We start from the raw sequence: 15358 nt of genomic DNA, 5'->3' as shown, positions 1-15358 counted from the left end.
ATGATTCCAATGCATGCTAAAGTGTGCAAACCATCCCCCTAGAAAGACGCTTGCACATGTGCACCAGGCCATGCCAGACTATTCATAGCAGGACTATCAATTTCATAACAAAGTATAAAGGAAATAAACACCCCAACTGTCCACTGACAGGAAAATGGGTAAATTGTGATAGTATTTGTGTATAATTTGCATAATTATTATAAAGGAGTGAAAATGACTAAACTATCACTATGTGGGACAATATGGATGAAATCTCAGAAATGTATTCAATGAAGAACTCAAGTCCAGAAAGCAAGTTTCTTATTATTTCGATTTCAATATGCAGAAGCTTTACATAGAGTTTTCAACTTTCTTCAACTTAATACAACAAATTCAACTCTGGATACTTACCAACAACATATTTCTGACTTAATTCTAAAGCCAGATTTAAACAGGTCCTGGGCCAAGATGGTAAACATTGGTACAGAATTAAGATTTATTTCACATCCCACTATGGCTGCAGTGCCTGGCATGGTACTTCATATGACAGTACCCAGGCACTGCTGATTTAATGAATGAATAAGGTATACAAAAAGCCTGGTTGAATATTCTGAAGTAAGAAAAAGCAATTTAAGTCCACAACGCTCAGAAACATGGAACTGACATCAGGTAGCTCAGAAGCCACTCAACTACATCCTCATTTTAAATTCCTTGATGCCAACTGTTACAGATAATAGTAAAAGAGAACAGGAATTCTGAGGCATGTGGAGAAAGGATGAAAGAGTCAAACCTGACTCTGGCAGCAACTTAAAAAAATGAAAATTTAAAGAGTCCAATTTTTTAAAAATATGGCCTTCAAGTTCTTTTGACTAGGCACCCATCCATGAAACACTTGGGGGATGTACTCAAACATCCATGTATTCATTTACTTATTTATAAAGTATACACCACTGTCAGGAAAAACATAATTTCCCAAATGAGAAAAGGACTTTTATTGACTTAAGACAATGAGTCAACCAGTAAAAATCCCTTAAATATATATCATTAAATTTAGTGAACTCCTGCCAAATATAAGATTGACTTTAAACATTAAAAGAAAAAAAAGTCTAAAGTGATCTTTGTGTGCTGGAAAATATTTTTAAGTATCTTGCTAATTGGGATGATCTCATCCTATCATTGGCTACTATTTCAAAGAACAATATACATTCAGGGAGCAGCTAACCAGCTGACCCACTCAAGGGACTAAAAGCACCTGTGTGCAACCTGTGTCCTTCCCGATTGGCAAAATCAAGTCTTGATGTAATTTTGTATCTTTAAGTAAAAAACCAAACCTAAAAGGTGTACTATTTCTTCTTAAAGTACTGGATCCTCTTGGACGCCCTGTGAGGTAGACAATCTCACCTGGGAAAGCATCACTTTAAAGAAGGCACAACGCACCCCTCCCCCCAACCTGTCTTCAACATCAAAACATTCAATAGTTATACTTCTGTTTACTCAACATACACAAAAGTCAATGTGGTGAGCATATGTTGTCTTCTCCAGTGACCAAAAAATGCAGAGTTGGATACGACTCTGCCTTTCCAACCCCAAGCTTCACCACCCAGTGTTGGCAACTGCTCAACACTCTTTAAAGGAGGGAAACTTATGTGGGAAAAAAACAGGCATTACTCTTAGGGCCAGGTAACAAAAACTTACCTAGAAGCTAGGTAAGTAAGGAGATAATGAAAGTGACACAGATATTCCAACTGGTGGACAAGAGACCAAACTGTTTATCTGGCAATAGTGCTCTTTCAGTTTCATGAAAATCATGTGGAGATTATGCCAACCCTGACTAAGTACAGTCACTTCATCTATACAAAAATGCAGGCTGTTATGTATTATTCTGCTCTCTTTGGTCAAATAAGAGTAATTTTTAAAAATCAGTAGTAGTATTTTTTTAAATCAATTTAAGGGGAGGGGAGGAAACACTGAAAACTTTGGCACAGAATATGTTTTTCAGTTAAGCAGTAAAGATTATCACATGACTTTTTAATTTTTTTGGTTGATTCACACTGTCTGTGGGATCTTAATTCCCTGATCAGGGACTGAACCTGCACCCTTGGCTGTGAAAGCATGGAATCCTATAACCACTGGACCATCAAGGAAGCCCCTGACTTATTTTCAATATTGAATCATATTAGTCTTTTCCAGTTTGGGTTTTTATAATGTTTGCAACAAACATTTAACTATTTGAGAAGTTTTTTTCCAACTTTCTGAGATTCTCTAGAAAAATATTTAAGTAAACTAATATTTAAATCCAAAAAGCTAACCTAGTCAAAAGTACGTTTAAAAAAAAAAAAAAAAACCACCTTAATAAAAATATGGCAAGATTAAGCCAGCCAATTTTTGACAAGAATAAAATTCAGTAGTTTCAGAAGTAGTTAAAAATTTATGGCTGGGTCTAAACATCTTGTCTTCCATGAAATAACAAAGCAGAGATGTTGAAGAAAAGGGTCAGTCCCAGGCCTGTTTTTGAGAACGAACTACAACTGTAACTTTGGATATACTAAATCTTTCTTCCAGTAACAACATATGTTTTGGGTTATGAGTAGTAGTTATCAACAGACAAAACAGGTACAGAAAAATTAATAGTCAGAAATAAAGTGAATGTTGTGAAGAATTTATGAAAACTCAATTACTTGAATTTATGCTACTTCTCTTTTAATGAGTATTAAATCTCGAAAACCAGAAGAACACGATAATTGCAGTCAAAAAACTACAGTGTGGTTCAAATCTTTAGAGCACTTTCACTCAAAATTGCAGAGTAGTTGGAAAGCCATTTTTTTATACCGTGGCACAATTGCGCTATTTAAAAATTTACAGTGTGTGCAAAACATGCGGAAAACCTGCTGGCAGATAAGACAGGGAGCCCAATCTACCTCAACTCCGACTCTAATGCTTAGTAATTTCTAGATGTCATTTAGCCACACCATAAATGTCTGCCTTGAACGGTCAAATTTTCCAAAGACGCCGAACAACTTTCCTGGGTGGGGCAAGGGGCTGAGAAGGAACAGGATACATTTTGGCTTGCTCCAGCGATGGAAAAATATTCAGCACCACGCCCTCAACAAAGGCCTAACACAGCAAAGAGTAATGTCCAATCCATCCACTTCGGTCTATTGTCCCAGTCCTCTAAGAAACTAAAATAGTCCGAAATATTAATAAAGCGAGTACAGAAGTTTTGGCGGCGGTGGTGCTGTGGGCTCCTAAAAGTGTATGTGTGGGTGGGGGGTGACCATCAAGAAAATGTCAGTATTATTTCATCCCTCTATTCGACTTAGGCTGAGAGAACATTTTACTTAGCCACGGATAGAAAGTTTTAATTGTTTTCACCTGATCACCCTTAAATGCTTTAGTTGTTAACCAGCACTTTCTGGAGCGGACCATTACTCAGCACGAAGGTGGGAACCAGCGCCTTCTGCAGCCAGGGGCGGGGGGCAGCGGGGTCTTGGCGGAGGTGGGAAGCGGAATTTGAGCATCAGGTGACAGCGACCGTGCCCACGCCCTCCGAGTCCTCTGCACTCCAGGACCCACACCTGGGCTTGAGAACGATTGAGCACAAACTGACCTGCGCCGGTCCCCAGAGCAGCTGTGGAGTCCAAGGGCAGGCGCGGGCTAGGGATCCCGGGGCTGGGGAGGAGGCCTCTGGGACCCAAGGTCGGCCTCCTCCCGGACGCCCCCCGCCCCGGCGCACGCCCACCTCCCCGCTTCCAGTGCCTCTCCCCAACTTCAGCCCTCTGCCCCGCGAGCCCGCTCCGCACTCCGCTGCCCTCGCCCCCCGCAGCGCGGCCGCCTCGCCTCCTCCCGACCCCCTTACCTTTCCATTTTTGGGGCTGCCGTTAAGGAACAGGGTCACCCGCCTCATCGCGTTGCCCCCGCCGGATCCTGAGTGAGTCGCCACCCTCCCACCTGTCTCTCCTCCCACCTTCTTCTTCTCCCGCCCTTCCCCTCCCTCCACCCACTCGGACTCTCCTCCCTTCGCCACCTTCCTTCCTTCACTGACACACACACACACAAGCACGCACACTCCGTCCCACACCCCAAGGTTGGCCGGTCCTCCTTCCCACCCCGCCCCTGGGCTCTTCAGTCAGTCTGGGGCCCTTCCCCCACCTCTCCCAGACTGACTCTAAGCTCCGCCAATCATCCGGCGGCGCAGGGCAGCACTCAACCAATCATCCGCCTGCACTGGGTGGGCTCTTACTAACCCAGCCCAGGTGGAAGGAGGGAAGAGAGGCTGCGGTCTAGCCGACAGGGAAGGATTATCAGCCAATCAGAGCTCAACCTGGAGCCGAACGGCGGCTCAAAGCATTACTGAGCAGGCGCAAAGCCAACACCAGGTAGGGAGAATCTGCATACGAAGGCGGGGCTTGAGAGAAGGAGGTGGAGCGCTGGAAGTGATCCATAACCAGTCAGAGCCTCCCAACTTTAACACCTCCCCCTCGCCCAACCCACAGAGGAAACGGCTGAGTCTGGGGCTCGCTGATTGGGTAAGAGCCGGTCCGCTTTTCTGTCCTGATTGGCCCAAGGATTCTTTTCGAAGTTTGCAGCATCCAATCGAAAGGCGGGAACGGAGCTAAAATCTAACCGAAGGGATCTTCCGCGAGGCTCTCACAGAAAGTAGTCCCTGCGGACAGAGGTCAACAACTGGTCTCTTTGGTCAGTGTGTTACCGGAAGCTAGTGGTGGTGTGTCTTCGAGCCCACGAAGCCACTCTTGTTCCTGGGACGGCGATGTAGAGGCCTGGCAGGGTTCGGGGTGCGCGGGCGCACGTGCAGGTGGCGGTGGCGTAGAGATTCGCAAAGAAACGCCGGAACGCCGAGGAGGCGGGGCCGGCGATTTGAATCGGGTGGCGGTCCGAGCCCTCGCGGAAGGAAGGCTGTAAGAGACTCCGGCCGCAGGTTGGGGTGTTGGTGGCGGGGGATCTGGGAGCCCCCAGCGGATGGCTTGGCGGCCGATAGTTGTTTTCTCGAGCGAATGCTTCAGGACCAAAGAGCCGAGATCTAGAAGGCACGGCAGTCCCAATATTCATCGGAGTAGCGTTCGAAATAAACCCTACGAGAGGTAAGGCAGGTGATCTGGTTGGGATTTTAGACAGTAGTGCAGATTCAGGGCTTCCCTGGTAGTTCAGACGGTAAAGAATTCGCCCGCAATGCGGAAGACCTGGGTTCGATCCCTGGGTTGGGAAGATCCCCGGGAGAAGGGAATGGCAACCCATTACAGTATTCTTGCCTGGATAGTCCCATGGACAGAGGAGCCTGGCTGTCTACGTTCCATGGGGTCGCAGAGTCGGACACGACTAAGCGCAGCACCGTGCCGCAGAGCTGTTTGTTCGGGGTGTTTTCCCAGCAGTGTGTTCCACTGGATCTCCCGTGTGCTTTTTAATATGCAAACTCCTGAGGTCTGGGCAGACCTCCTGAATTAGAATTTTGGGGAGTCTGCAAAAGGTGCGTCTCTAACAGAGTGCCCAGATGAGTCCGATGTTCCCTAAGGTTGAAAATCCTTGGCTTATGGGGTGTGCTTCGTTTCATCCCGAAGAGCAGTCTCCTCCACTCCTCTTTAATTTGAGGTCCTAAAGTAGTCTTTTGACACCTGTTTTCGTGCCAGTGTAGATTGTGTTGGGCTTCCCTGGTAAAGAATCCGGCTGTCAGCGTAGGAGCTGTCTGGTTCAGTTCGTGACGGGAAGATCCCCTGGAGAAGGAAATGGCAACCCACTCCAGTATTCTTGCCTGGAATATCCTATGGAAAGAGGAGCCTGGCCGGCTACAGTCCATGGGGACACAAAAGAGTCGAACACAACTTGGCGAACTAAACAGCAACATGGATTGTATTAGAATTCAGTCTTGAAAGAGGATCTCAATCAAATCACATAAATCTTGGAGGTGGGTTATTTTTCTTTTTTCTCCTCTCTCTCTTTAGATGGATACTTGTTTACAAGACAGTGAACCCCTTCAAACCAAGGAGTCTTCTATTAATAACAGTGGTATGTAGAGCCCTGTTGTCTCTTTGTGAAATTTAAGGTTTAAATATTTATCTTCTAGTGATGTTTAATTTCTACCACATGTTGTCTGTTTCAGGAAACACCCCTTTCATTTTGGGAAATGGGAAGTTTGTAACTCCCCACAAGCAGGGAGCTGAAATGACTCCTAATGATTGCACATCAGAGACTTTTAAATCACCTTTGAACTTTTCCACAGTAACTGTGGAGCAATTGGGAATTACACCTGAAAGCTTTGTAAATAACTCTTCAGGTAAGAACTGTTGTCCCTTTGTTGCAGTGCTTTTAAAAGTTTAAAAATTAAACTCCATACTGTTCACCTACCCCATCTAGCTTAGTATGTTATGCATCTAAATTGATTGGCTCTCAAACTTACTAGATCAGGGTCCCAGGTCACCAAGATGATGTTGTTCCTGAGTCACAGCTATGCTCCATACTTAAACTGGAGAAGGATATGTGTGCAAATTGCTCTTTGACCCAACACATGGAATACAGGATGGTGTATGCCCTAAATAGTAATACATTTGACAGTCATGTATAGCAAAAATGAGAGAAAGTTGAAGGGCAACTAAGAAAATAAGAAATTGAAAGAGTAGAGTATGCCTTTTCAAACTTAGAAACAGAAAATTGACCCGGGCTACTCTCCCTTACAGAGTAGAAATAAAATTCACTTTTGAAGTCTGTTCTTGCTGGAGAAGAAAGAAATAATAGGAGAGGAATTAGAACAGCATTTAGGAGGAAAATGTGTAGAAAGCCAAAGGGCACTAACTTAATAACACATGATGGAGACAAGACCATAGTGGCAAACCAGCCTGTGCTCCCTTCCCAAGAACATCCCACTCGGCACTTCCCTGGTGGTCCAGTGGTTAAGACTCCAAGCTCCCAATGCAGGGGGCCAAAGTTGGACCTCTGGTCTGGAAACTAGATCCTATGTGCCACAACTTAAAAAAAAAAAAAAGAACGCGTTTAGACCTTTAGAAAGCTAGACTTATTTTGTGTGTTTAGGTGTGCAGCTGGAATTCAGGGTAATGTGCTGAAGGTAGACAAATATCAAGGAGAAACAAATGATCTTGAGATAGCAGAGCTTGAAAGTATGTGCCAAGGGGGAGAGCATCCTTGGAGATTAGACTAATTCAGAAAAAGGGAAATTCTTAGGCCAAAGCAAGCCGTTACCAATCCTGTGCAGGAAATATGAAACAAAATATGAGACGTGTTAATTCAAATGTGTTACACAACTATTGATAAACGCTTTCTATATTCGGGGCACAGCTCCAGGGCATGGAATAAATCAGTAGTCAAAACAAAGGTCCCTACCCAAAAACTGATGATGTGTGAACAGTCTTCCTTACAGTTTTCCATTTAGATTTCTGTACCACTTTTTTCCCATGTTCTCTCTCAGGCTAGTGGGTCATGGGGGTGTTCAGGGCAGGATTACTGATGATTGCCTTTTGTTTTGTTCCAACTTAAAAGAGAGTTTTCATTACAGGAAAGTCATCACCCTACCTTAAAAAATCCAGACGGCGCTCTACAATTGGTCTGCGGGGCCTTCCTGAAACAAATCATCTAATTCGTTTCGTTGCTGAGCAGCGGAGTTTAACGAATGCTTCTTTGACCCAGACTTCCCCTTTTCAGGTATGGTGTTCTTCTAAGTTCCATCATGAATTCTTCTAGGAGGATGTTTTGCTTGTTTAGAAAGCTTTTGTACAGGGTTGGAGCTCTGCAGTGCACCTCATCTGTTTTGAATCGGGAGAGAGAACATCTTCTTTGTGTCTTTCAGAGATTTTGACCTTAGCAGAAATGTTGATATTGAGCATGCATCTAGTAAGAGTTATGAGATGCTGTATGGAAACGGTGTTCTGGAAGTGCTTCTATTTTACTTTGCAAATTGTTGTCTAGTTCCTGTCTGTTTTTGTGTAATGAGGTGAGGCAGTGTTTTTCCAACCTTCTTCTTTTAATGTTTTGTCTGTAAGTATCTAATAATAACTGCTATGCATTGGTGTGTAGGGACAAGAGTCGTGCCCCGCCCTCCCAATAAAATATATTTGGGATAACTTTGTGGAAAGGAGCTAAGTATTTGTCTGTTGATGGGAAAGTATTTAGATGATTTTGCCAGTTTTTATCAGACTAATAAATGCTTCAGAAAGTCAAATAGTAGAAGACTTGTGGTGAAAGACAGTCCCTGACTTGTCCTTCTTTGGCGCTTTGGTCTTGACCTTCCTGTTTTATTTATTTATTTTTAAAAAATTTTTCTATTTTTTTTCCCATTTATTTTTATTAGTTGGAGGCTAATTACTTTACAATACTGTAGTGGTTTTTGCCATACATTGACATGAATCAGCCATGGATTTACATGTGTTCCCCATCCTGATCCCCCTCCCACCTCCCTCCCCATCCCATCCCTCTGGGTCTTCCCAGTGCACCAGCCCCGAGCACTGTCTCATGCATCCAACCTGGACTGGCTGGACTGGCGATCTGTTTCACACTTGATAATATACATGTTTTGATGCTGTTCTCTCAGATCATCCCACCCTCGCCTTCTCCCATAGAGTCCGAAAGTCTGTTCTGTACATCTGTGTCTCTTTTTCTGTCTTGCATATAGGGTTATCGTTACCATCTTTCTAAATTCCACATATATGCGTTCAGTTCAGCTCAGTCGTTTCCGACTCTTTGTGATCCCATGAATCGCAGCACGCCAGGCCTCCCTGTCCATCACAAACTCCCGGAGTTTACTCAAACTCATGCCCATCGAGTCGGTGATGCCATCCAGCCATCTCCTCCTCTGTCATCCCCTTCTCCTCCTGCCCTCTATCCCTCCCAGCATCAGGGTCTTTTCGAATGAGTCCACTCTTCGCATGAGGTGGCCAAAGTATTGGAGTTTCAGCTTCAACATCAGTCCTTCCAATGAACACCCAGGACTTATCTCCTTCAGGATGGACTGGTTGGATCTCCTTGCAGTTTAATATACTGTATTGGTGTTTTTTTTCTAGCTTACTTCACTCTGTATAATGGGCTCCAGTTTCATCCACCTCATCAGAACTGATTCAAATGAATTCTTTTTAATGGCTGAGTAATATTCCATGGTGTATATGTACCACAGCTTCCTTATCCATTCATCTGCTGATGGGCATCTAGGTTGCTTCCATGTCCTGGCTATTATAAACAGTGCTGCCGTGAACATTGGGGTGCATGTGTCTCTTTCAGATCTGGTTTCCTCGGTGTGTATGCCCAGGAGTGGGATTGCTGGGTCATATGGCAGTTCTATTTCCAGTTTTTTAAGGAATCTCCACACTGTTCTCCATAGTGACTGTACTAGTTTGCTTTCCCACCAACAGTGTAAGAGGGTTCCCTTTTCTCCACACCCTCTCCAGCATTTATTGCTTGTAGACTTTTGGATAGCAGCCATTCTGACTGGTGTGTAATGGTACCGCATTGAGGTTTTGATTTGCATTTCTCTGATAATGAGTGATGTTGAGCATCTTTTCATGTGTTTGTTAGCCATCTGTATGTCTTTGGAGAAATGTCTATTTAGATCTTTGGCCCATTTTTTGATTGGGTCATTTTTCTGGAATTGAGCTGCAGGAGTTGCTTGTATATTTTTGAGATGAATCTTTTTTGACCTTCCTATTTTAAAAGGTACTTTCACTGGCACTTCTGTATCTTTCAGTTTTAGACCCTGTGTAGATGGAAGGCTGTTGAGTGCACTGTAAGCCTTCTCAAAAATTATCTGCAGGTTCCTGGGAATCTCTGAGTCCCATCCAAGAGGTCCATGAGGTCAAAAGTATGTTTTAAAACAGTACTAAGATGTTAATTTGCCCTTTTTTCACTCTATTGATGTTTACATTCATGGTGTAAAAGCTGATAGCACCAAGCAGTCATTTTACCTTCATCACTGTTCAGCATTCACAGGAAATAATAAGTCCAGTTTCACTTAACTTCCTTGATGAAGCAGTAAAACAAATCATCCATTTTAATTTTTCAACCCTGCAATATTATGTGTGATGAAATGGGAAGTGGACACCGCACACTTTCAAAGTACATGCCAAAGTGTGGTGGATGTTTCCAGAAAAATCGTGGATGTGACTGTCGGTGCTGTGAGTTGAACTAGCTATTATTTTCATGGAGCATCATATTTATATGACAAACAGTCATGGTTAGCCAGACTTGGGAATGGAATGTGGCTGGCATTTTCTCAGAAATGAACAGTGAACTTGCCATTTCAAGGTAAGACAGGTATTTCTTCCCAATGAAAAAAATGGAAGTTTTTGAGAGAGAAACAAAATGATGAAAAGCTTGTATTCACCACCACTCTGAACTTACTGGACAGCTTCCCAGTGACTGCTTTTCTGATGGATCTGTGAGGCTATTAATGAATGTGATGTTTGGATATTGCATAATGAAGTATGTCAGCATTTGGAAGATATGCACAGCTGAATGAACCAGTATTTTCTGCATGACAAGTGTTTGCAAAATATACCTTCAAGTTGCAGGATAAGCCCATGGATTCTAACATAACATAATATGAAAAGTTCATTGACCTAACTTGAACTTTTGACTAACTTTTAACTAATTTGAACTTCGTATCTGACATTGCAACTAACCTTTAAGAAATCCTTACTGAGTTTTGTGGTGCATTAAAGAAAAATGTCCACAATTCTGAAAAAGTTTTTGAAATAGTCTTGAAAGATACAACCCACATGAATTGAGAGTCTTTGAAGTGCTCAGTCATTTTTTAGAGTGTGAAGACTTCTTGAGAACTGTGTTAGAGCAGACGGCAGCATGGCCTGTGGGGTTGTATTGCTGACATTAGATTCTTGGGTTTATTATTAGTTCATTGTGACTTTTGGCAGATTAGTTGACTTCTGTGTCCCGGTTTCCTCATGTATAAAAAATGGGTGATAATAGTAGCAAGAGTTTTATGAGGATGAATAAATTAATACATATGAAGCACTTACAACTCTGCCTGGAACATGTTATTTGTTCTTGTTTTGGCTGTGCTGCACGCCATGTGAGATTTTAGTTCCCCAACCAGGGATCAAACCTGCAGCCACGACATTGGAAGCATGGAGTCATAATCACTGGACCACCAGGCAAGTCCCTATGTTTTAGATTTGCTGTCATTGTTTTTATTTCTGTGAAAAATGAGGGTTTTGCTCTCTGACATCTCCTAACCATAACTGTTCCAACACTTTCCCCTTCCTGCCAATACAACCACTTACAATGTTGGTTTAAATAAGGTTCTTGTTTGTATTATCTGTGGTGTGTGTGTGCTTATGTGCATGTGGACACAGTTGTGTCCCAACTCTTTGCAACCCCTGGACTGTAGCCCGCCAGGCTCCTCTGTCCATGGGACTCTCCAGGCAAGAATACTAGAGTGGGTTGCCATTTTCTTCAGGAAATCTTCCCAACCCAGGGATTGAACCTGCATCTCCTGCATTTTTTTATTTTTTATTTTTTGGTTTAATCTTTTCTCATGTAATCTTGAGAATCCCCACACTCTGACAGAACTGTAAATCTTAGGAGTCCATCCATTCTTTCCTCATTTCTTGGTGTCCTCTGACTTAGATTGGCTTTGATCTAGATTTGCTGGACAGCTGTCACTTCATGACTTCCTTTCACCATCCTTGGTAATGTCCTTTTTCTCTCCTATTTATATTTCCTTTCTCCATAATCTCATATCTTTTCTTGGTGTACTACCGCATTTTTCTGGAGCCTCTGCATATCTGACAAAGTTTATCCTGCCAACATAATTGAATTACAGTTTATCCTGTATAGAAATCTGGGTTGGATCTATTTTCCCTCGAAATTTTGAAAGCATTTTCTGTTGTATTTTAGCTTAGAGAATAAAAAAATCCTATTCATTCCTTCATTCATTCAACTTATCTTTGATTCCCTATCCTTTGTTTGGCCTTCTTTTTCATTCTGGAAGCTCCATTCCTGCTGTTAAGAAATATCATGATGGACTGTCTCTCACGGTGGACTGTTGACATTATAGTTTTTTCTTCCTTAGATCTCGGGGTCTCATTTTACTACTTAATTGTTTTAGGTTCTGGCTCATGCTCAGATCTTTTCTTCAGATGCCGAATGATCCTTGACTCTGTTCACATTTAAAAGTGCGACACTTGCAAAACTGCTGGTGCTCAGTCTCAGAGTCTGATCAAACTCCAGGAGATCGTGAAGGACAGGGAAGCCTGGTGTGTGGTGGTGCTCGGGGGCTGCAAAGTCAGAGACCGCTGAGCGACTGAACAGCAACAAGCTTTAGGATTGTTTCATTTCTGTGGTATTTTAAGCACTGTTGACATTTAGACAGGGGTTGCAGTGAATCTGGAGGTTGTTTTGGGTAGTGTGGACCTTTTAACAAATGCTTCTTCCAGTCCATGAGCACAAAATACCTTTCCATTTATTTGTGCTTTTTTCAGTTCCTTTCATCAGTGTCTTAACAGTTTTCAAGATACAGGTCTTTCACTTCCTTGGTTCAGTTTATTTCTTAGTATTCTTTTTGATACAGCTGTAAATTTTCTCTTAAATCTTCTTTCCTATAATTCTTTATTTGAGTGTAGAAACACAGCAGATTTTTGTATGATCATTTTGTATTCTGCAATTTTATTGAGTTTCTTTACTCTAGCAGTTTTTAGTGTGGTTGTGTTTGTACATTTGTCATCCGAAAATAGTGACGGTTTTATTTTCCCCTTTCCTACTTTGATGTCTTTTCTTTTCTTTTTTTTTCTCTAGTTGCTGCTTCTTATTCTTTCAGTAGTAAGGCATTAGCTATTGACTTCCTACTGTGTTCAATGAAAAATTAGCCCTCTTTCTTCCTCATCCCTTTTATCTTAAATACAAATGCACTTCCCATCCTTTACAACTTCCCAGTAGATAAGTTACTTGAGTATTCAAATCTTTATGTTATGTGACCCTGTGTGTTATTTTCACCTGTTTTCCCTTCTGCATTGGTCTTATCCAGCCTTTTCTTCTGAGTCTTTTTCCTTTAGCACAAACAAATCTTTATCCATCCCTTTGACTTTCCCTAGGGGCCTTCCTGGTGACTCAGACAGTAAAGAATCTGCCTGCAGCGCGGGAGACCCATGTTCAGTTCCTGGGTTAGGAAGATCCCCTAGAGGAGGAATGGCAACCCACTCCAATATTCTTGCCTGGAGGATCCCATGGACAGAGGAGCCTGGTGGACTGCAGTGCATGGGGACATAGAGTCAGACATGACTGAGCGACTACCACTTAACTTTCTCTGGACCCCCATGGAGTCACATTTCCGTGCCTGTCCCTCACAGGAAACTCCTTGAACAGTTGTCCGTCCTGTCTCACTCTTCCATCATCTCCAGTGACTGGCCACTCCATCTGGGCTTCTGCATTGATCCCAAATGGCCCACACCTTGGCCAAGACCATGATTAATTAAGTCTTACTTTGCATCTTAATCAACCTTGCCTCAACATTTGACTGAACTCAGCTACTCCCTCCTTGAAGCACTTTGCTTGGCTCTTGGGGATCCCAAACTCACCTCATTTTCTTCTTGTTATTGTCATCCCTTCCTCTGCTGATCTCCCTTTTTTAGTTCTCCCCTCAAAAATGTTTGAGTGCCCCAGGCTCTCCTCTGCCCCCATTTTGTTGCTTTCCTTATGTAAACTAATCCTTTCCCGTGGCTTTGGACATTGTCTATAGACTTGTGACTCCAAAGTGTCTAACGCTGGCCCAAAGTTCTATAGCGCTCCATACTCAGATACCCTCTTGCCTATCCAGCATCTTCCCTTTGGTGTTTCAATAAGCACTTGGAGCATTGCATGCTGCTGCTGCTAAGTCGCTTCAGTCGTGTCCGACTCTGTGCGACCCCATAGACGGCAGCCCACCAGGCTCCTCTGTCCCTGGGATTCTCCAGGCAAGAACACTGGACTGGGTTGCCATTACATGGTCACAGCCAGACTCTAGGTTTCCATTCCCCACCATTTCCCCATCTCAGCACACACCGTCATCCAGTCGCTCAGGCCAGCAACCTACCAGTCTTCCTCGATTTCTTTCCTTTTAATCTCTCACATCCAACCCAGCATTGCCTTTTCACTTCATTTCAGAAACCTCTCTGTAAGCTCTCGCATCTCTCAGCTCGGCTGCCACAGCCCTTATGTACTTTCTACCTGAATCACCAGCTGCTTCTTCCTAACTAGTCTCCTTATTTCTCACCTTCCCTGATCCATCCACCATCCCACAGAGCAGTCGGAGAGAGACATTTCAAGTACGAATAAGGGACGTCCTTGGTAGACCAGTGGTTAAGACTCCGCCCTTCCAGTGCAAGGGGGCGAGGGTTCAATCCCTGGTCGGGGAACAAAGATTTCACATGCCGTGGAGTGCAACAGCAAAAAATAATAAAAATGCTAACGTATGAATCAGATCAGTCACTCAACCTCTTAAAACCTTCCTGTGGATTCCTGTTATGCCTTCAATTAAACTCAAACCACATCTTGAAGCCTTCATGCCCTCCCTGATCCAAGCCTTGCCCACTCCATCCTCAGCTCCTTGTCTCCTGCCATTTTCTGGGCACCCTTGCTTTCTTTTTTTTTTTTTTTTTTTTTCCATGTAGTACCATGTTTATTGAAAATAATCATCTATAAGTGGAGCTACACAGGTCAAGCTCTTATTATTCAAAAGTCAAATATATATGCTATAAAATATAGATATGATATATATCTTTATCTGTGAAGTATTACGAAAATCAAGGTAATATACACACCCACCATTCACCCAAAAAATTGCTTAGAACTTTTGCTTGTTCCTCCTTCTTCATGGTCTCAGCTTGCTTAAAAGCAAGGCTGTCTGCTTTCTGTTGCTATTAATGACTTTGCATTTTTTAAGATCATGAGTAAATAGAATTACACAGTATGGACTCATTTTTATTGTCTTCATTAGCTTAGCGTAATTATTTTGAGAATTGTTCGTGTTGTTGCATGTATCCACTTTACTGCTAAGTAGCAATCCATTTTATTTTTTTATTTTTTTTTTTTAATTTTTATTATTATTATTTTTTTTTCCAGTGGGTTTTGTCATACATTGATATGAATCAGCCATGGATTTACATGTATTCCCTATCCCGATCCCCCCTCCCACCTCCCTCTCCACCCGATTCCTCTGGGTCTTCCCAGTGCACCAGGCCCGAGCACTTATCTCATGCATCCCACCTGGGCTGGTGATCTGTTTCACCATAGATAGTATACATGCTGTTCTTTTGAAATATCCCACCCTCACATTCTCCCACAAAGTTCAAAAGTCTGTTCTGTATTTCTGTGTCTCTTTTTCTGTTCTGCATATAGGGTTATCGTTATCACCTTTCTAAATTCCATATACATGTGT

The 15358-nt window shown here is 42.9% G+C and overlaps 2 protein-coding genes across 4 annotated transcripts in view; one reads left to right on the top strand and one right to left on the bottom strand.

Annotated features, from left to right (window-relative positions):
* KCTD9 (potassium channel tetramerization domain containing 9) overlaps positions 1-3980 on the bottom strand; it is an 81549-nt gene extending 77569 nt beyond the window's left edge. For both annotated transcript variants that reach the window (XM_061163862.1, XM_061163863.1), the window contains exon 1: positions 3836-3980. In XM_061163862.1, the coding sequence (XP_061019845.1) occupies positions 3836-3883 (48 nt within the window). In that variant the 5' untranslated portion in view covers positions 3884-3980. The remainder of the gene's footprint in view (positions 1-3835) is intronic.
* A 799-nt stretch (positions 3981-4779) lies between these two features.
* The window catches only part of CDCA2 (cell division cycle associated 2), a 46888-nt gene continuing 36309 nt past the window's right edge, over positions 4780-15358 (top strand). The window contains exons 1-4 of one of the 2 annotated variants that reach the window (XM_061163861.1): positions 4780-4895; positions 5934-5997; positions 6092-6265; positions 7499-7644. In XM_061163861.1, the coding sequence (XP_061019844.1) occupies positions 5934-5997; positions 6092-6265; positions 7499-7644 (384 nt within the window). In that variant the 5' untranslated portion in view covers positions 4780-4895. Of the gene's footprint in view, positions 5079-5933; positions 5998-6091; positions 6266-7498; positions 7645-15358 lie in introns of both variants that reach the window. The other variant, XM_061163860.1, reaches the window with a different exon arrangement.

Source organism: Dama dama, chromosome 16 (assembly GCF_033118175.1).
Source record: "Dama dama isolate Ldn47 chromosome 16, ASM3311817v1, whole genome shotgun sequence".
In the NCBI taxonomy this organism is placed as follows: Eukaryota; Metazoa; Chordata; class Mammalia; order Artiodactyla; family Cervidae; genus Dama; species Dama dama.
This window is presented reverse-complemented; position numbering and strand designations above follow the sequence as displayed.